A 23,461-nucleotide genomic window follows, 5' to 3' on the forward strand; every position below is an offset into this window, starting at 1 on the left:
TTTAATCTGTATATATAGATCGCCAAATGATAATCTTGAAAATGTTATCAATAGCTACATTAATTTATGAAGAACTAAAAGTCAAGGATTTTAGGTATATTTTTAATTTTAATACACTAATTGTACTTTATAAAAATAAAAATTTAATTATCCCTTTTGATCATGATCATTATACAAGATATAAACATAATATTAATATATGCCTACCTAACTATAGTAAAGTTTTTGGTCAAATGAGTGTTTTATATAACGGCCTAAAACTATGTCAAACCTTAAATATTAACATTAGCCATTTTGATAATTTGAAATCATTACCCAGTCTACAGAAAATAATTATTGTTATTGTGTTATATGTAACTACATATTGTACCATTTTACACAGCCATCTGAATACACTGCAAGCACCTACCCACCCTCCAACCAATATCATGTGTATCCGTTGATATAAGTATAGGGTAGCAGCCACTGATTGATTCAATTGCAGACAGATAATAATGTAGAAAAATAATACCTACCTAGGTAACCAAGAAACATATTATAACAAAATATAATTAATATAGAATATAGACTATAGCAGGTGTAGGTGGGGGTGTACTGCATAGGTTAAACTTGGTACTGCAAATTGGATATAATATGAATTCAATATATCGCACATTTTTGCTGAGCATGTCAGCCTATTTCTATAACTCTACCTTACGCACTTACGCTACTATTGTAGGAAAATTCATTATACAATTTGTTCAACCAAGATGGTCTTTGCGTTCAAACATTTTTATTTTATTAGTCGATGAGTAGTCTAAAATGATAACTGTTTTTGACACTATTATGATACAAAATCATCTGCAGAATCTATTTGTGGTGATAAATGACATTCAAAAGATTTAGTCTTGAGTTTATTTTTATAGCACACATTTTTAATTATATATTTTTAATCACTGACCACTTATTAATTTAATACTTAAAATTAATAAATTATTATAGAAATATTGGTAAAGAGGCGTTACATTTATTTTGCCCCCGGCGTCTTTAACTCTTAATCCGTCGCTGGGTGGGGGGATAATGATACTATTACCCTCCGCAAAAATTTCTTGGAGGGCAAGTACCTCCTGGCTCCTTGTCCCCCTTACAATTACGTAATTGGCTACAGTATTTTAAGAGAGCCAAGTTTTATGTATTGATTTTTTTTAAATCGCAGTATGGCGTATGCCAAATATAAAAACAAGTGGCAAAATCAGCTAGAGTTGAAATACTCAACATAGGGTTGGGAAAAATGAATCATTTGAATCGATTCAGTAAATTGATTCAGTCAAATGAATCGTTCGTTTGATTCATTTGATTCACCAATACAATAAACTGAGTTGAATTAATTCATTCAGTTATCATACATAATGATAATCAAACGACAAATGAATCGATTTTGAATCTGTATATTTTAGGTTTAGAAATAAATAAATTTATACTATTGCATTGATTAACATTATAACATTCACACTTGTGAATTACTATGACTATGACGACAGAATAGTCCGTTCAGAATAATCATAAGTGTTTAGAAAAATATTCGATTCACTCGTATATTTTTCTAAGTACTAATTATTTCTATAAGAAAACATTCAAAAAGTCCAAATTATATTTTAGAAAATATTAACTGTCTTGAAGGTGTTCTGTCCATTTCTGTGTCAAGGTCGCGACAGTTCAGTGTTCACTGTTCAGCGATCAGCGTTCGGCCTTCGCTTTAGTGGTTCAGAAATTAAAACGTGAATAATTTTATTATAAAATTGTTTCAAATTTGCGATAAGAATATAAGATTATGACGAGTTCTGTGTGGAATGCATGTCACTTTTGATATAAATGTATTTTTATAATACTATCACTTCGTTTTATAAATAGTATTATGTAAACACTTCTTGGACGTAGCCCATTTAGCTCCCGTTTTACAAAAAGGTCATTTCCCACCAAACGGCTCCAGTTGTTTACAACACAAATTCATTCCCACTTTATGGACTTAGGACTGTCTTATAACAGGTGTGGTTCAAACTTAAAATCGTGTTGATGTTTTTTGAAATTTTATATAGTATATAAATTGTAAAAATTATATAAAAATCATATACAGTAGAACCTCGATTATCCGTGACTCGATTATCCGTGTTTGCGATTAACCGTGCTCACTCTTCCAAAAATTTAAAAATAAGTATGGACTGTAAATATATATGTAGTTATAATCGAACATTTTATATTACATAATACACGATATCGACAATTATATTAATGACATTTTTGACGATAATAATATGAAGATAAGCAATATTGTACATCGATTTTGACTTCCATGACATTATTGGCTTAAGAAAAATTAGAAGTGAAGTAAGGAAAATTATTTCAAACCAAAAAAAACAAAGACTGATAACTTTATATTTTAAGCCCTAATAACTTGTTATATAAAATTATTGTATGTATATTATGTATGTATACATATTTCTAATTATAATTGAATCAAATTTTTAAAATTTCATTATTATAAAATTGTACCTATGTATTTCTTATTAAAATTAAATAAAAATTTCATTATTATAAAAAGTCTCGATTAACCGTGATTTTCATTTATCCGTGTGACCCCCTCCCCATCATTACCCCGGATAATCGAGGTTCCACTGTACTTATTTATTAGTTGTTACCTATTGTGATATTGTGATAAAAAAATATTTTATATTATAAAATGTGTTAATACAATTATATAAAAAAAATTTGATATTATGAATTAAAAATAAAAAAAGATGGGCAAAAGTGGGTGTCACTTTGTTGTACAGTAGGTTACCAGTGGGTCACTGTAATGGAGAGTATTAAATTTGAATTCAAGGATATAGTACAAATTTATAAGAAAAACGTTTCTAAGCGAAAATTATATTACAGCCGATATTACTAAGTATATATTTTGATGATATTACTGGGAAAAAAGTAATTTATATATAACCTATTTACGTGGAGCCTTGTTTTAAATGTTCAATCCTTAGCCATAATAGTTGAACATTTAATACATTTTTATCTACAAAATAATTATTAAATGTTGTACATTTTGTCAAAATTCGAACTATAAATGCTTATTAAAAAAATAACAGGAGACTTGTATTAAATTTTCAAGCTTTTTGACGGAATGAATAACATTTTATTGACATTTATAGAAAAAAAAACTAGAAAAATTTAAAATATAAATGTCCGTAAACAGCTCAATACAACTCAAAATATTTTCAACATTTTATTAAGTATAGGAATTGATAAAATAAACATATGATATACATTTCAAATGTCTACGGTTTTTCGTTTTTTAATTACAAAAAAAATAAGAAAATCGCTAGGAACATGTGAAATCGAGTAAATATTCAATCTTGTAAAAATATGATTTAATTTGACTTGCCTGTACATATTTTTTTTTTTGACAAAGGTAGAAAAACTTATGAGAAATCTTGTATTACTTTTCAAACCTTAGATTTAATAAGAAAATTTTTATGAATTTCTAACTCAAAATAATTTGTACATTTTCGTGATTTGTACGTCTTTTGTCAAAGTTCGAACTTTAAATGCTTAGAAAAAAAATTGTGACCATGGATTTTTAATATTTTCAAATGCTAGTGTTACAATATATTAAGAGCCTTGTCTTATTAAATTTCAAGCTTTTTTACCCAATAAATAACATTTCATTGATATTCATAGAAAAAAAAAACTTTTTTTAAATTTAAAATTGATTAAGTCCGTAAACAGCTCAAAACAAGTCGAAATATTTTGAATATTTTATAGTGTATAGCAAATTCTAATATAAATGTTCAGTCATTTGTTTTACAGTTCCGCCAAAAAATTCCCGTTTTTCCTTAAGTTTTGTTTATACCGGCTTTTGAAAACTATTGGGAATTTAAAATTTTGACCTTCCGAATGCACCAACTAGATTCACTTTCTCATCGAAAAAGATACTGTTGAAGAAAATCGAAGCAGTTTTGCTGCCCCAAAAGGTGATGACAGACACAAAAATTAAAAAAAAAAAAAAAAAACACTTCATTGTAAAATTAATACATTCATCACTCCGCTCAGAATCTAAAATATTTGATATTATAAAATTTGTTAATTTTTTTTTTAATTTTTGAGTTAAAAAAAATTTATAAATACACAAATTGTACTTTGGATAAACTTGGGTGAACCCTTTTTCAACGGAAACCATTTAGGAATAAGCGAACAATGGATGAGCGCTGTTTGGGATATACAGCACTTTTTCCGAGATTGTAATATAATTGATATTTATAATCATACCTAATCAAATTCCAAATCTTTTAAACACGTTTTCTTCAATGATTACAAAGTGGCTAGGTACTATATTATATGCCACAGCTTTGTAAAACCTATTTTAGCTTAAAAAATCCGGCACATACTTCATTATTACTGGTGGCTTCTTTGGATGACACAGTTACCTCAATCATTGAATTTAAAATTAAGTGCGAGCGTTAAAGTGTTAAATACAAAAAGTAAAATAATCTTGAGCTAACTTGCTATAAAATTTGTATTTAGTTAAAGAATTGCACCTATAGACCTTGATTTTATTATAAATAATGTCATTTTTGTAATGGTTAATCATCAAACTGATGAGCCTTAATGAATCGCGATTTAAATTCGTCATCCACATTATCAGCCAAGCAGCTAGGCGGACAACAGTTTTCTGCCGAAAAAAAAATTGGTATTATACACATTATATAGTTAGTGGGCAAGTTCCGTTATAATATTTTCTTACCTAAAGTACTTTCTGCGACAATATCAAGCGTGTTGCCACAACCATCGTCCAACATATATGCACCCGGTTCCTTATAGCTATAATAATAATTTCAAAGTTTTATTAGAAAAGTATATAAATTTGATAAGAAGTTGCTGGCCAAGTAAAGTTAGATCAATTATAGCGTTGGCGGTTTTATAGTGTTGAAATTAATATATAGTTTTATATGCAATGCTTTTAGATTTTTGAGACAAAACATTACCTATAGTTGTACACCGTACAGCATTCTATTGCGTCATCCGGCTTACAATATTCCAGTTTTTCTGCCCACGGAGTAGGCAGTTTTTCATTGGGTTCGACAAGTTTGTAGCTGCATCTTTGCACGGTATTCATATCCATGCCTTCCACAGGAACGGTATAACTATATATGTTAATATTGTACACATTATAATATAATGTCTGGAAATGAAAATAGTAACGCATTTTTGCTTTCACCGGGCTAGGGTTCGATAGTTTTTGGAGGTAAAGAGGGATTTGGTTTTCCTCGAGATGTTAATTTTAAAAAAAACAGGATTTTAGTTTTAGGAGATAATATTTTAAACACTGCGACTCCCCTAACAGTTTTTGCCCGAATTCAAATAAATCATTGTTTCCTTATTTCTTCTAAATCTTAATAAGCACTGCCTTCATAATTAGTTATACTCCGTCCGGAATAAGAGCGTACCTCGTCATACATGCGGTGACTGGTTCCCCACCCGCAACGTTCTTATAGTTATAAACATATATTTTAGTCATAAACCCGACCTGCGTGCTACGAACCTGTTTTGGTCCGCTGGCAAGGTACGTTCTTATTCTGACTGAGTATATGGTTTATGATATTAGTTTTCAAAATGTAGTTTATAAGAATTGAGTTCCTGGAATATAATATCATATTTTTAAAATCTATAGTATTTTATTGTTATAAATTATATTTGTCATTAATATGACAATGAACATAAACAGTAGGTACTAACCTACATTTTATACTTTAACATGCTAGATTTTACTATTCAACAATTATTTATACCTACCTATGTTATGTTATAATTTATTAAGATATTATGTGTTTATGTTATTACTATTAGTAGGTGGGTTTATTTGACTTAAATATTCAACAATAATGATATAGGTCATAATATGAACAAAAAATATACTTAGTTTAGTACCCATATTTGTATTATATTATAATACATAACTTACCTATTTGTTATGTGTATACCTACGTGTTTAAGCAATGCTAATTTACTTTTTTAAGCTACTACACAGAAATAAATTATTTCAAGTGCTTTTTGAAATGTTCACCGTAGAAATTTGGGTGAAAAGGGAAATGTTGTTTTGAAGAATAGTGTCTCGCCCACATACACTCGCACCTGAACCAGAACTCTACCGGGTGTCACTATGACGCATACCAGGTGTGTGGTTTGTAATTCTCCATCGGCCCGGCGCACACCGGCTGGTACGATAAGTTAGTCGTGGTCAACCCCGCCATCGGACATTCAGACCGGATAAGATTGCTTATCGGTATAATGTTCTTTCGGCGGCCAGCATCGCATGGCCCGTAATAATCATGTTGTTGAGTGGTTATCAGCCGCATTGGTCCCGTGCCCGTCAAACAATGGTCCTTAGGCGTGATTTTTTGCACAACTGGCGCACATTGTACTGGGTAACTCAACTACAGTAGTTAAACGACGCAATTACCAATAAATAATCCAAGTTACTGGGGACTAAAATATGTTTTTATAAATATGTTCATGTATAAATTCACTTACAGACACTAGACACGCCTATTGTGAATTATGCTACAAATACTTTAAACGTAAGCTCCATAATTGGTAGGTAATAATAATATAATAAAATATAATTTTTGTGGAATGGTTTTTTTTTTATTTGTATTACAAATAGAAACACTAAACGAACCTTGTGCACCGTTTCGTCCTGAAATTCACCGGCCATTACTATATGGTCAGGATGTATGACAGGCTTGGCACGACAGACGTCGTGTTGGTAGAATGAACGACTGTAGATGGAATCGTCAGCGAACCGCGCATCGCTCAGGTGAGTTTGCTGTAAATAGTAGGTAGTACACTGCTATTATAAAAGGGGTTGAAATTATTTATATATGTATACATTTAAAATATATACCTATATATTATATATATGTGTGTAAATGTGTATATCTGTTTCTGTGTACCCATGTGAACAAATAACATTGGTGTTACGGTAACAAATTTTCATTATATATTTTGAATATTTTATTAATTTAATAATCATTAACAATATGAATGGATATTTTTATTATGTTGGTTTTAAGCAATGGAATTAAGAATTGAAGTACAATGCGCCCTGTAAAAATCATCATCTTTCTAACACAAAAAAAATAAGACCTCTCTACGATGCGTGAGTTTTTCCTGTAAAGCGTGTTTTGAGCAAATAATCACGCTTTTCATTATTGGTCGGCGGTGCCGTTGACATGCGGCCACATTCAGTGTGCGCTAAGATAGCCCGGTGTACAAGCACACTCAAACTAATAATCATTGACGAATAACATAAATTACCGGCGGCGGCAACGAAATTGCATATTGCTAAATATTGCTCCTTATTAAAGACACGCCAGCAGGCAGGCATCTTAAGGGAATATTATGTCATTTGGCTTAAATTTCTAAACTTTTATTTTATAGGTGCTATTCAATATTCAACCACTTAACTGTATGTAAAAGGTACTACTTGAACATAATATTGAATGATTAATGTCACCATCTTTTTTACAAAAATGTGTACCTATGTGCATATGGATATATGTATGTATTTACCGGTGCTGGTATACACAGATCCGGCCGACATGGCTGCACGTACTTGTATTCATTCTGAAAAAAAAATGTATACTTTTAAAGAATACCTATACTTAGTATCATACAACATACATATTATTATAATAATATAATGATAACCTATAAATTATTATAATAATTTATAATAATAAAACTAAAAATATATTTTAAATAACCACTAACTGCCAATAATGTATACTGACATTGGATAAACATTTAAAACTATTTCTAAATGTAATTAATTGTTATGCGCCTATGTATGGTATACATGTTTATTTTATAAGGGTATTTACTTTATAAACTACATCGCAATATACGCAGAGTAGGCACTGTGGGTATCACTTTACTAGATGTGGAAAATCTGTAGTCTAGAATCTAGATATTATAGATACATTTAGATATGGTACTTAGTAGGAAGGGTAGATTAATAAATACGTTTAGTTATTATTTGTAAGGCATTGATGTTAGGGTTTGATGTTAATGTTCAGAGTGCATCAATAATTTCACTTTGATACCGCTCTCTATTCTTCCCTTGGCCATGTTTCCTTTACTGAAATATGATTTGACGGTTTAGGACCCATCCAATGCGCCTATCCAGTATGTACTTGAAAAGTTTCAGTGAAATTGCACGAGCCTTACTGCACCTACTCATGATTTTTATGTAAACTGAGCACTATATATGTGTAGCTTGTTGGATACACAAAAATAATATAATTTATCTTAATTTGTGGTTATCATCAACTGTCCTGTGGTACCTATTTACACATATATATTTTAAAATGTCTCATATTCCAACACATATTTTCAACTATCTTGTTCTGTTATTCTCTACCATCTAAAATTATGTTTAATTGGTACATACATATTTTTTGGAAGCGTCGGATTTAAAATAAAAAATGTTGAATAGTTAAAATTTAGAATATTATAAATCGTATACCTACAGAAATTTCCATCTCAATGTCAACGCAATGAAAATGAGAATATACTTAATATTAGTTATCTGAATTACAAAAACACGCTTAACTACGAAGACTTTACCAAAAATATACAACCAACAAATCATGAAAAAATTGGATCATTGTTTAAAATATTTCTATACCTTTAATGCTTTGCAAGCTGTGATACTTTTACATCTGCAATTATGCTTGGATTGTTTGCGTAAACAGCTTTTCGGAACGACGGTGTCACGTACTTTCGAACACTAAAGTATTGTTAGTAAAATACCAAATAAACAATAACAATTTAACACTGTAACACGTAATTAGTTAAAATATAATTGTATTTTGAACGTACTTCATATGCTTTTTGTATACATTCTTTTACTTGAGCCATTTTATGTGATATAAAATATTGATGACGGTAATAAAAAATTCACTCAACTCCCAAGGTAAATTATTGACAAAATATATGATTTAAACGTAAACGTTGAAATAAAGTATTTATAAAATATAAAATAAATAAACTTAAGGTTACTAGGTACCTACACTAACTTTGGTCGATATCAATGCGAGTAAAATATTCTGTTAATGTTTTTTTCGCATTTTTTTATAAATTGCCACCAATCCTTTGACGCGGTCCCGCGTAATAGCCGTTTAAATTCAAATAGCCTTTTACGCGGAAAGCCGCGCAGCGCTTCTCAAACAAACCGCCAATCGACGACGGACGACGCCGGCACGCGACACCCGCGCCAAGAACCGTCGGCCGGCCGTTCGGTGAACCGGATTGTGAATGTCACTAGTTTTCCGACGACCCGCACGAGACGGCCTACCCACGTCCCCGCGAGTCGCACACCCATCCAATCGAACGGATAATACTGTGTTCTTGTTATTTGTATATTTCTTTTTATTAACTATATTATTTATCATAATATTGTTAATAATAATTCGTTTGGGTCGGTGACACCACTAATTAAACCACCAACCATATTCGACATAAAATTGTGTTCGCATTTTCTTTATTTAATTGGTTACCTCACCACACCATCCACATGGCTCCCCACAGGTCCGCATCACCTTGGTTGTTATAATTGTAAAATTTACAATATTTTGTTTTGCCATATCAATAATAGAATGGGGTAAATTACATATCTAAGTTGTTCATATTGTGGTAAACTGACAATCAGGTTGATTGTGTGGTTTAGCGGGTTGCAGGTAGCAAGACCGTGGAGAAAGGATTTCTTCTTGTTTATTGAAATAATAAAACTTGTTGAGTTGTAAAAGACGTTTATTTCAGATGTACTTTGGTGAAAATTATTATAAGTCCAAATATTATAATTCTGGTGCTGAGTGTCGTGAAGATGCTAGTGATGGCAATGGGTGTACACGTCTCAATACAGGCCTTTTTAGGTCCGCTTTTATAGGGGTCTCCTACTCCCCTACTTTCCCCCTTGCCTATCGATTTATCCGTATTGCTCACATAGTGCTATCTATATTCTGCACGCTTAGTTGCGCAAAAAGTCCTATCACTGTGTCCATGGTTGTCAATCATTTATTAGATACTACTTTCCTGTTTCTATATTTATGCGTCGTGTACATAAATATATCTATATCGTCGCCCTCGTGCCAAAAGTGATCAAGTGTTTTTTTATAGTTTTGAGTAATGCCACTTTAAAAGTTGAGGCCTTATTTAAAAATCGAGAATTTAACCAATGTTTATGAACTTGATACCAATAAAACCGCAATATTTTACTTAACACTGTAGTATACTAGTTTTACTCAATAATTATTTTTATGATTACTAAATTATAAATTACTAACTTAATTTTATGGTAAAAAGTGACCAAGTGAAAAAGGGTTTTACTTGGTCATTTAAAAAGTGACCAAGTCACAAGTATAATACACTTGTTCATTAGTTTTTTATTATGTTTTAAATCAGAATAAATGCATTAATATTAAAATAATTTTATACATAAACATAATTCAAACAACAAACTTTTATTTTTACTTAATTGTTCCAATATTATAAAATAAAATAACAATCTTTTTATTAAATAATCAAAAATCAATAAATAAAATATTATCTTTCAAATAACTAGAAATAAACAAAATAATAATATAATAATGTAATTTTGGGTGCTTCAAAAGAAATTCATAAAATTGTGAACAAATAAAGCTTTTAAAGTGATGTTTTGCAATATTTATTGAACTGATGGTTTCGACTTTAAAACGGTTTTTTTCATCTGTCCACAATACATTTGTTATTGAAAAAATTCTTTCTACAGATGCATTTGTCCCAGGAATAGCCAATGAGTATTCAATAATTGTTGATAAGTTGTTGATAGAAATTTGATTTTTTTCTAGTATTTTAAATACTTCACACCATTTTTCTGTTACTTTTTTTGAACAATTTCTCCATTCTATAATTTTAACTTGTATCACATGAACTACATGATTATATTCATCAAATCCTCGTCCATGTTCAAATCTAGGTTGAGTTTTTTATTTTTAAATAAATATTGAATACTTTCTTGAACGTCTACCCAAGTAGGAATATTTAATAATTGAATCTTTCGAAAAATGTTGAATGGTTCAAAATGAAAACTCCGTTTTTTTACGTAAGATAAGAAAACACTATAAAAATCATCAACTTTTTCTATAAAATTATTTTTGCTGTATATCTTTTTTTTATCAAGGTCTTCAATGATTAAAGCTAATTTTGATATAAAAAATTGTTGGCCTCGCCTGTTCCTTATTTTTCCACATGCCACTTCCAGTTCTTCATATACTTCACTTGCTGAAATATTGTCGCTTTCAATTATCGTTATTGTGACGCAAACTACCTTCAATTGACTTTGAATAAAATACAACCATGCAATAGAAACAGGGTTATCGAAAAACTGTTTCAAAATTGTAGGACATTTATCTAGAGTTAGAAAATACGTTTTTAATGCTGGAAATAAATCTAAAATTCTAGTAACAGCTGGTAACAAAGATAACCATCGTGTTTTAACAGTGCCCAAATATTTTTGAACTCGACATTTACAAAATCACAAAATTCTTTGAATTGCTCCTCGTGAACTGTATATATATGAAAAAATTGAAATATTTTATTAACTATGGATTGAATGTCGATTGGCAAAATATCCGTACAGGTTTGCATTGCGTTATGTAAGATATGAGCCGCACAACCAATGCCTGAAATATTTGTTTTTAAATTTTCGTTAAGAATTGCATAAACATTTTTTATGCCTTTTCTTTCGACGCCACCGAAATTCGTATTACAATTATCACCCGAAAAGGCAACTATTTTATCGGATAGATTATATTTTTTTAAAACATCCATTATGTATTTAGTTAAAATATCCGCGGTTTCACCTTGTAAATTTGTAAATTCTAAAACTTTGACTTGTACACCTTCTTTGGGATTAAAATATCGGATAAGAATTGGTACAAGTTTTAGATTTTTGTGATTTGATGTATCCACCATAAGTGTTGCAAATTTAGTATTTTTTAACTCTTCTAAAACTTGTTCCATTGCAAAAGGGGCAATTACTTTTGAAATAATCAATTCACATTTCGTTCGAGCACAAGAAAATTTTTTATCGTGCATTTTTTTTATCAGTGAGGACGTACAATCCATGGATCGAATAGAATGATTGTGCATTATAGTATCAAAAGCAAACATACCTTCTTCTGCCGCAATATGTTTGCTCTCATCTGATAGCCCAGATTTTCCTTTATTGATAAAATATGACGCTAATTTATTAGCACTGCTAGAACTAGACACGGCCAATACATGTTTGCGTTTTTGTAAGTGCTGTTTGATATCTGATATCCCACCATGTTCTATTGAGAATACAGATTTACACTCGGTACACAGAACTTTCCCTATTTCGTCAGCATCTCTTAAATTAGGAAACTGCGTTTTTAATTTTAGATTAAAACTACATCGTCTTTTGGGCATCTTAGGTATTATTTTTAAAAATTAGAAAAAATATCGATAGGTACGCACTACGCGTCAATTTCAAAATACAAAATGAGTTTACGGAAAGGAATTCACTGATCGAATGTCAACAGCGAACAGTGTCAACTAACAACTATAAGCAATAAACGCGTAATGCCTATAAAAGACGGAAGAACACGGACAATGTAAAAACGATAACGAACATCATAGAATTAGAATAGAATAATAATAATAATAATAATAATAATAATAATAATCGAATCAATATAATTATAATATTCATAAGACTACAGGCTTGTCGATACCGTAATACGGGTATTCGTAATAATTGAAAAACAAAAATAGCGGACGACATACTTTTATATTTAAGGAATAATAATAATAATTGTGTAGCGTGTGCGTGGTTTGGTCGGTCGGTGCGATAAGACGACGACCGAAACAGTCGCGCAGCTGAACATGGTGTCTGTTATTTATAAATTTGGTTTCTAATTTTAAACATATTGACGCGGCTACGACGGTGGTGGTAGATGGTCCGCGGAGAGCCGGTCGTTGATGGGGTAGAATGGGTGGCACACTCGAACGTTTAAAAAGAAAACGACAACACAATTTCAGGTGACAAGATTGGTGTTTATTTCACACGTATATAATTATAAATAATATATGTATACTAAAAGATATTAAAGAAAAAAAAACAAGAACAACTGACGGCGGCTATATTAGTCCAGTCAATAGGGCTCCAAAAAACGCGTTGCCTTGCAAAAAATACTAAAGTTTTGAAACTTTGCAAAAAGTTTCGTCTTAGGGCCCTGATTGACCAAAAAAAATGCGCCATCCCTCCAAGGTCCGCAACCGTCCGCCATCTTGGATTTTAGGTGAAATTTTTCACTTTTTTACGGTTTTTTTACAATATCTCTAAATTTATTAATTCTATGATAAAAATAGCTTATACGTAAATTGAAGATCGTAACATTTTTGACAAGAAAAGATTTATACACTTTTAGCGTAAGAGTAATAGATAAGCGACAAAGTCTATCCGCCCGTCATAGAATGAGGCGCCGCGCGCTATTATAATGACGTGTACCTATATAGTATACACGTATTTTGCAAATGGATCAAGAAACGTAGAATATATGCGTATATACAGAGTGTCCCACAGATATATGACATTCTGACAAATAAAATAATGTCAGATCTCCGTGGGTCACTCTGTATATATACGAATATATGTTTAGTCTCGTGTGTTATCCCGGCTAGCTGCAAGGGACGCTATCCCCATCTGGCGCGAGGAATGTATAGCCTTGGCAATAATGACCGGTTTTTACGGAGGGTAGGTACACCGTACACGGCGGTGTATGGTCACTATACTGTTAAGTGTCTACTGTCTAGACATTTTTACATTTAGTTAGTGACTGTCACACCGTCCGATACGTTGTCTGTGTCATTAGTACCGTAACCACGCATTTATTAAAAATTAAACAGTGTATGATTCGTGTTTTTTGTGTTGTTCGTCATGTCGTTAAATACGTGTTTTATTTGTGACAAAGGGTTTACCGAGGGTAATGGCGTTATAGTAAAACGAAAAGGTATACTAACATTTTTAAACTCGAGTTACATTCGTAAAGACGGTAAAGCCGATGTTATAAAAAATCTCGTTTCCGTGAAAGTGCACGAAGAATGTCGAAAACGATACTCGAGAATTGATCGAATTAATCCACAAGACACTTTTGACCAGCCACCAGTTCGATCACCCGTTAAAGCGAAATTGCGGTCCACTAAACCAACATTTAATTTTAAAGAGTCGTGTTTTTTTTGTGAAAAAAAAATTGATGACGCATTTTTAATAAATGAACGGAAAAAACCGGCGAATAAACGTTGTAAAAGTGTATAATGTCCGAAGTTTATCGTCACGCGAAAAAATAATAGAGAGGGCTGTAGAACGAGGTGATGATATTGGAAAAACGGTTTGGAAAAGAGTTATCAGTGAACCAGATCTAGTATCCGCTGAGGCCATTTATCATCACGATTGTTACGTAAGTTTTTTTTTAATTACTGCTACTTCGGGACAAAAAAGGGGACGACCAAAACAGGAGAATATATCTGAAGCTATGGATACTATTTTTGATATTATTGAAAATAGTGAAGAATGTCAATTTTCAATTTCTGATTTAATCGACCAACTTAATGGATATAAACCAGACGTAAGGACTGTGAAATCGAGGTTAATCGAAAAATATGGCAATAACGTTATCATATCTGAAAATTCGAACAAACAGCCTATATTATGTTTGGTGATAAACTGTTAAATGAAAACTGGTATTTCAATAGAAATTCAGATGCTCAGGAAGAACGTTTGCGAATTATTAGTGCAGCTGCAGAAATAATTAGGGAAGATCTATGGTCACAGGTTCATGAATGTTCATCTTACGAATCACCTATTGATTTTCTAAAGAATGTCGACAATGTTGTACCAGATTCCCTAAGAATATTTTTAGAGAGTATAATTTTTAAAAAAAAAAAGTCAAAAAAAGAAAATATCCAAAAAAAATGTACTGCGATTGCTCATTCAATAATGTCTGCAACAAGGCCCAAGTCATTTATATCACCTCTACAACTCGGTCTTTCTGTATTTTTACACAGAAAATTTGAGTCAAAAAATATTATCAACATTTTGTCGAGTCTCGGATTTTGCTCAACATATTATGAAGCACTATTATTTGAAGCATCGTCCATATCTCACCCACAACCAGATATTTTACCAGATTCATTTACACAATTCGTGTTCGATAACGCCGATTTTAACGTCAATACTCTAGACGGTTTACACACGTTCCATAGCATGGGTGGTATACAGTGTATTACACCTAGCTCTGCTGTTTGTCCTGCAAGTAAGATAAATCGATTGAAAAATTTACCATCAGCAGAAAGTATGGGTAATTTCAGACAAATAACATTTAAAACTTTCGAACCTACTAATAATGAAGGTCTTAAAAACGTAATTTTTGATGATATAATTAATTTTTCTACTGTACTTGAATACGTAATATCTCAACCTCATTTACTTTGGATATTGGGCAAATTTATGAACATTCCTGTTATTCCAGGATGGTCTGCATTTATGGCAGAAATTACAAAAAATGAACCATTTTCGCGAACAAGCATACTTCCACTTCAATTTGTAAACTCTCCGCCTAGTAATTACGATACTATATATACAGTTTTAAATTTTGCATCAAAGAAATGCACAGTGATGGATCAAAACACCTGCTTCGTCACGTTTGATCAATCACTTTATATCAAAGCTCGCGATATAGTCGAAAAAACTCCAATGTTGTCGAATGTGATAGTGAGGCTTGGAGGTTTTCATTTACTCATGTCATTTATGGGCGCAATCGGGTACATAATGACCGGTAGTGGTTTGAAAGAACTTTTTAGTATTATTTATGCACCAAACACCGTCGAAAAAATGTTTACTGGCCATGCATATGCAAGAGCTGTTAGAGGACATGGGTTGGTACATTTAGCTTTATCAAAAATTATTTTAAAATCAATTGAAATCAACGATATAGAAAAGGGACAAATTATTGATATACTAAAAAATTTTTCTTCGGAACCACCTCTACTTGACGAAATCTGTAATGAAAACAATACGTCACAGTTAAGTGAAAAATTGAAAATACAACTATGTAATCTAGAAAAAAATGGCGCTACTTCTAAACTGTGGGTACAATATTTTCACATGGTATGTTTAATGAAAGAATTTATAATGGCAGAAAGAATGGGTGACTGGAATTTACATATTCAATGTATACAAAAAATGTTACCTTTTTTCCACGCTAGTGGACATTTTCCCTACGCAAAAGCATGTCAATTGTATTTAAATGATATGGCAAATTTAAAAAATAAAATGACCAAAAACGAATATGTTAAGTTTGTTGACCAAAGCAATTTTACAATAAGGCGGACAAATCAATTTTGGTGTGGAAATTTTACGGATATGACTATTGAACAAACATTAATGCGATCAATGAAAACAATTGGAGGTTTGACGCATGGCCGAGGAATAACTGATAGCACCTTGACAAAATGGGTTCAAGGCTTACCATCGGCTCATGATGTATGTGAAACCTTGGAGAAATATTGTGGTGTGTATATGGCCAATTCCGAACAACATGTTGACGCGCGGCCCTCACGTATTTCAAGAGATGAAAGTGATTTGAAAAAGCTACTTGAATGGTTCTCGTCTCATCCACCTTTTCCGACAGTAAATAATATTATTTCAATAGCTACTGGTATTGTAGGAGACAAACGAGTAAATTGTTATAAAGCCAACGAAATAGGCTTAATCGAAATGAAAAAGATGATTGGACGCACATATGGATCCGTGACGCTTAAGAGGAGCAGTAGAGTATTGCCTCTAGGGATTATGACATCTTCCGTGAAAATAAGAGATGAATTAATACCAATAGACCCCCTGTTATTGTTCCAAAGAATTTCAATTATGAAACAAAATGATGAAGAACTTAAAACGTGTTTTAATTATGAATTATCTCCATACCCTCTTTCGTTATTTTTTGAAGGTGGTATGCGAAAAACTAAAAAATCTGTGTTATACGATTACATAGAACCAACGGAGAATACAAATGTTGAATTAAACTTCAAAACGTATGTTGTAGATGGAGGTTTTCTCTTACATCGAGTAATTTGGCAAATAAATCAAACTTTTGAAAAAATTTGCCAATTATATGTATTTTATATTGAAAAACATTTTGGAAAAAAAGTATCAATCGTATTTGATGGGTACAATGAAAGTTCACGAAGTACAAAAAATGCAGAACTCGTTGTACCAGTTGCACACGCCCAAAAATTTACGTACGTCCCTAACCTTTTTGGGAACCGGAAAATTGTCAATGCATACCAATTTTTCCGGTTGTTTTTGTATGCCCTCCGAGTCTACAATATGCCCTAAAAATGAAATTTTGCGTAGGCCGATTTTACATTTTTTTGTGTTGCACGTTAGTCCAAACCTCTTGAGCCGCTCGAGAACCTTGTCTAAGTGGGCCTGGTGTTCGTACTCGTCCCTTGAAAATACTACAATATCATCCATGTAAACTTGTACGAAATAATCCTGGTACCCCCCTCATGACCTCGTTCATGAGTCTCACGAAAGTCATTGGACTATTCTTTAGACCGAAAGGGAGGACTCTGAACTGAAATAGACCTCTACGTGTTCGGAATGCCGTGTATTTTCGTGCATTTTCGTGTAGCGGCACTTGCCAGTACCGACTTAAGGTCAAAAATGCTGAAAATTTTCGCGCCCCGCATTTGCCTAATCATTTTGTTGAGATCTGGCATAGGGTACGCGTCGGATTCCGTAACGTCAGTAAGCCTCCTGTAGTCGACACAGAGACGAAAAGTTCCGTCTTTTTTCTTTGCCATTACTACTGGTGCGGCACATGGTGAGGGGCTTGGTTCTACGAGCCCCTGGAGTTCCATATCGCGTACCATATCGTCGATAGCAGTTTGCTTCTGCTGCGGATATGGGTATGGTTTGAGCGCGATTGGGGACGGGTCTTTTAGCAGAATTTCGTGTTCAATTAATTTGGTACGTCCTACTTTTTCGCTGAATACTACCGCGTATTTATTTAAAATCTTGGTTAGTTTCACGCGTGTTTCGGGGTCGTTTCCGAATTCTAATTGTGACAGGTCGGGACGAGTGGCGGGTGGCTGAGATTTCCCTTTCCAACATGTCGACGTACGAATTTGCTTACCCATGTGAATTGTGCACGCGGCGTAATCCCAAGAGACTTCATTGTTAACAAGAAAGTCGTGTCCTAGTAACGCGTCGCAATACAAATTGTCTAGGATGGTCGCTTCGAATTTTATATCGTGTGCACCTATCCTAGCTTCGAATGTGGAGGTGCCACTGGTTGTTGCAGTGCGACCATCCGCCATCCGGACTGTGTTCGTTGGTCCGTGGGTGGGTGTTTTGCCGTATTTACGGGCTACTGTCGGGTTTACGTACGATTTTTGTGCCTGCGAATCTAATAGGGCTGTTACGAAACCTGACGGAAATTCGAGTTCGACCGCGGGGGTCGGAATTTTGTCTCGGGTATATTACCTAAATATAGTGAATAATTAATTTCATATCATATAATTAGAATTCGTATACAATTTATTGAAATTATATTTATATTAATTTAATATCATTAAATATTTAAGGATATTTTGTTAAATACCTACTTTTACATTAATTCAAAGTCAAAATTCTGTAACTAGTTACGTACGCAATATATATAATAGTAAATGTTTTGGTTAATTTGTGTAATATAAAAGTGATAAATATGTATTTAAACATACAAATACAAATATAATAAGTACATATTATAAAAATTTAAATGGCAGTTGTTATTTAAAATATAAATTTTATAAAATAAAAGAATTGTTGTATTTTTTGTATTCATATATTCTTTAAGAAAATTAGCTAAGTGTACATATTTTATTGACGGTAGTCGGTAAGTAATTATTACCCTATTAATTAAAGTGCATATTCATAATATATATGTACCAATTACCAATACATACAATATAATATGACAATATGTGTTTAAGCCTTTAAGGTTAAAATAGTTTTGTTATGCTTATACTGTACTTAAATATAGAATAAAATAGAACATTTTAGGGAGGTGTGAATGGCTAAGCCCCCCAAAAGTCTGTCCAACCTAGAAACTTATTGCAACCCTTACAATTTAGCCCAATTTACGCCACTGTCAGGTAATATAATATAGTAACCACTTACCTGTATATAATTACGCAAATCAAAGAAACATGTACAAATGGTATATCTATAAGATAAAATACAAAGTTAGCAACATTTGCAACTCCCTTATAAGCATAGCTTGTGATGGGGAGTTTCATTTGAATTCAATTATTGACACATATTTCTAAAAAAATTTACAAAATTACATCATATGTTATTAATCGATAATCTTCTATCAATTTGTATAAGATTAACATTTTTTAAGTACAATTTCAAATCTTTTACATTTTTAAAATTACATATATTTATTTTTAGTATTCTACATAATCTAATTGCAATTGAAAATGCACTTATAATGCTAAACTATTTATGGTATAGAGGTACATTGAGATTAATATTAGTTTTATTACGCGTATTATAAATATGATCAATATAGAGTCAAGTGGGGTAAATGGAAATAGGGGCAAAAGGAAAAAAATATTATGTAAAATAAATTATTAGTGATTATGGAATTTGGTATCATGGTTACCACAGTAAACATATGTTATAATAGTGTGCAATGATAAAAACATGGAAAATTTGAGGTTATGTACAAATCGTTATCGCTCGAAAAAGTGTTTATGATTATTTTAGTTTATATTTTCTGCCCAACGGCTTCTGAGAAAGATATCTTCATCAAAAATGTAAGTAGAACATTATAGTTTGAACTAAATTATCATTATATTTATACTTATTTACTATACAGTCCTAAAACCAGTTTATAATCGCTTTTTCTATGGAATTATAGTTGTTTTGTAAAATACGAAATTAAAGTCAATCGGGGTAAATGTAAATTTGGTTTTGGGGTAAATGTAAATATTTATAACAAATATAATTTGAAATATTTTAGTCTTTTTAACTATTTTTTTTTAAACTCAAGGGTGCGCAAGCGCAATTACGTCAAAAAAACATCAGGACCAAAATATACTGTTGAAGATGTCGAAAAAGCCGTTGCTGCAATGAAAAAAGGAAATAAGACATACAAAAAAATATCAGAGGAATATAATATTCTAATAACTGTGATTTTTAATAGATTAAAAGGACGTCAAACTGCAATAACATGTACTAAAAAAGGACGGTTACCAGCTTTAGCAATGAATGTTGAAAACGACATTGAAAAATGTTTAATTGCTCGGGCACAAATGGGACAACCTTGCGATAAAGCCGAGTTGAAAGAACTTGTAAGAGAATAAGTTGTTATTAATAATATTTCTACTCCGTTTACAAATAACACACCCGTAGATGATTGGTACTATTTATTTATGAAGCGTCACCCAAGCCTGAGTTTTAAAAAACCAGAACAATTGCAAAAGCTAAGAAAAGATGCAAGGAAACCTGATATAATATATGACTTTTATGATAAATTACAACAGGTTTACATAGATAATAATATTTCTGACAGTTCATTTGTCTTCAATTGTGATGAAAGTGGTTTCCAAACAGATCCATCTATTGGACAAAAAGGTATTGCATTAAGTCGTATTTCAGGTGGATCTGGTAGTGAATCAATATCTGTGTTGGCTTGCTGTGCTGCTAATGGAATTTATTTACCACCTTTTATTATATTCAAAGGAAAAGCAGTACAGGCCAGATGGACATCAGATAAATCTTATCCTGGAACATTATATGCAGTTTCAAATAATGGGTGGATGGAAGAGACACTTTTTTATAACTGGTTAAATACTATGTTTGTAGATTATATCAATGCTCTAAGAAAAGAACGAAATATGGAACAACAGAAGGTTGTGCTACTGTTTGATGGGCATTGTTCATATTCAAGTTTGCGCATAGTTCAACTTGCAATTCAAAATAATATAATATTAGACAGATTTCCAAGTCATTTAACCGATCATTTACAACCATTAGATAAATGTGTGTTTGGACCTCTAAAGACTGCATGGAACAGACTTTTAATACAGTTTGGAAAAGATATGATAGGTAAAGGAGCCGGCCGTTTAACTAAAGGTATGTTTTCAGAGATGTTAGGCAAATTGTGGAGTAATGCAAACAACCCTATTAACATTATATCTGGATTTTCTACAACTGGTTTGTTTCCTTTTGACAAATATAAGTTTCCTGTGAATGAATTTGACCCAGTTGATCTTGAAGAATACTTAAAATGTAAAGCCAATGAAGACAGTAATGATCCTTCAGTTTCAACAATTAAGCAACCAAATATTATTCAACATAAATCATTAGATATGCATGCATATGAAGTTAATAACAATCAATGCTTTGAACAGTAATTTACACCAGCAGTTGTAGAGGATCAAATTTCATTAAAACCATCAACGTCAAGTGATAATATATATACTTAGAGTATCTAGTAGTTATATAAAGTCACAATCAGAATTAGTAGATTTATTGTATGTTGCACTGTACCTATTTCATATACGAACAAATTTTGAATAATATTAATTGATTAACATTTTAGGTTTCAGCATGTGGGTTACAACAATGTGGCATAATGAAGAAAAAAGTCTCGAGGCTTACGTTTTCTTATTATAACAGTTTTATGTGGCTTACAGCATTTGTCATTATTTATCATTATGGATTACGACATTAAAATAAATGATAAATATTAAAATTATAGTAGTTAAATAGTACGATGTGTTACGACAATTGGTTAAACACAAGAAAATTATATGAAATTTAATATTTCATGATAATCCCATTTTCGACTAAAGTGAAGGTTACGACAATTGGCCTTTTGACCATCGATATGTTTACGAGAGAAAATTTATTTAATTAACAACTATTCAAATAAAATATCAGGAAGTAAATTACCGTCTAATTTAGAAGTATTGAAGACTTTGCTTTTTAATTTAAGAGTCGTAAAATTGAATCTTCGTGAAAGTGCTAGATTAATTATTCGAGAAGTGTTTGTTTTTTGGGAAAAAGCCCGTATTCCAGTACGATTAGAAAAACACTGTATATCTAAAGTTGAATCTTAATAGGATGAGTGGATAACACTTCAAAAGCATGCCACAAGAAATACAGAAAGTCATAAGGAACACGAAAAACTGTTTATTTCAACATTTAATGATTTATTTGATGTAGCTAATGTTAATGTATTGCTACATCAATATCAGTATTAATGTTATGCTGATGCTCTACAAATTATGAAAATCGAAACAAATAGACTATTTTTAATAAATCAACGAAAAAAAGAACGTATAGGATTTATGTATGGCATTGATTATACAAATATGTGAAAAGAGCAACTTTCTATGCAAAGAAAAAATAAAACACTTGTAACAGAAAAGCGAAGTACTCAATCTGAAGGTAATTGTAAATGTTAATTTATGTTTTTATATATTTGGTTCAATAAATGGAATAATATTTATTTTTTTTTTCTTAGACAATTTAATGGAAATAGACGAAATATCGAGTGACTTAGAGATAGACGACTTTTCTAGTCACTCGGAGATGGACGAATCTTTTAGTTCCGTAGAAATAGATGTTGGACCTTCATCATCAAAACGAGTAAGAGGACAGAAGAACATAATTACTACTAAATTAGTTTGTGCACTAAACAACTGTAAAGTAAGTGATAGGGGGGCAATTCATATCATTATGGCAGTGGTAGAAGCTCTAGAAAAAAATGTGGAGGACTTTGTTATTAATAGGACATCAATTCAACGTTGTCGACAGATTTTGCGTAAGGAGAGAGCGAGTATAATAAAAGATAAATTTCAAGAAAGTGATCTTAAAGCTGTTGTATTATACTGGGACGGCAAGCTTCTTCCTAATTTGGTTGGATAAGATATTATTGATAGGCTAGCCATTGTAATTTCAAGTGGTGATACAGAAAACATTTTAAGTATTCCAGTTTTACAAAAAGCAACGGCAAATAAACAGGCAGAAGTTATTTACATAACTTTAATTGAATGGAATATACAAAATTCAGTTAAAGCTCTGTCGTTTGATACAACTGCAGTTAATAGTGGTCGATTGGGTGGTACTTGTGTATTATTAGAAAGGCTTTTAGGAAAAAAATTATTTTATTTTCCATGCAGACATCATATTTATGAAATAATTTTACGAAGCGTTTTTGAAGAAGAATAAAATAAACAAGGACAATTTTTCTCCAGGTATTTCGGACAAACAAATTAAAGAAATTATTAATCCACATTCAACAAGAGT

The 23,461-nt window shown here is 31.7% G+C and overlaps 3 protein-coding genes across 3 annotated transcripts; 1 reads left to right on the forward strand and 2 right to left on the reverse strand.

Moving 5' to 3' along the window:
• Window positions 1–4,610: 4,610 nt before the first annotated feature.
• On the reverse strand, window positions 4,611–8,949 carry LOC132933651 (uncharacterized). Its single transcript, XM_060999916.1, has 8 exons — window positions 8,911–8,949; window positions 8,717–8,818; window positions 7,600–7,653; window positions 6,707–6,853; window positions 6,199–6,461; window positions 5,013–5,171; window positions 4,772–4,848; window positions 4,611–4,699 (listed from the first exon to the last, which is right to left on the reverse strand). The coding sequence occupies exons 1-8, from the start codon at window positions 8,947–8,949 to the stop codon at window positions 4,611–4,613; spliced, it is 930 nt and encodes a 309-aa protein (XP_060855899.1).
• A 2,021-nt stretch (window positions 8,950–10,970) lies between these two features.
• Window positions 10,971–12,705, reverse strand: LOC132937066 (uncharacterized). Its single transcript, XM_061003895.1, has one exon. It carries the CDS (start codon window positions 12,517–12,519, stop codon window positions 11,518–11,520), a length of 1,002 nt encoding a protein of 333 aa, XP_060859878.1. The 5' UTR covers window positions 12,520–12,705; the 3' UTR covers window positions 10,971–11,517.
• A 7,704-nt stretch (window positions 12,706–20,409) lies between these two features.
• On the forward strand, window positions 20,410–21,561 carry LOC132951141 (uncharacterized). The gene is made up of 3 exons (XM_061022875.1): window positions 20,410–20,496; window positions 20,558–20,564; window positions 20,699–21,561. The coding sequence occupies exons 1-3, from the start codon at window positions 20,410–20,412 to the stop codon at window positions 21,559–21,561; spliced, it is 957 nt and encodes a 318-aa protein (XP_060878858.1).
• The last annotated feature ends 1,900 nt before the right edge of the window (window positions 21,562–23,461 follow it).

The sequence above is a fragment of the Metopolophium dirhodum genome, chromosome 1 (assembly GCF_019925205.1).
Source record: "Metopolophium dirhodum isolate CAU chromosome 1, ASM1992520v1, whole genome shotgun sequence".
In the NCBI taxonomy this organism is placed as follows: Eukaryota; Metazoa; Arthropoda; class Insecta; order Hemiptera; family Aphididae; genus Metopolophium; species Metopolophium dirhodum.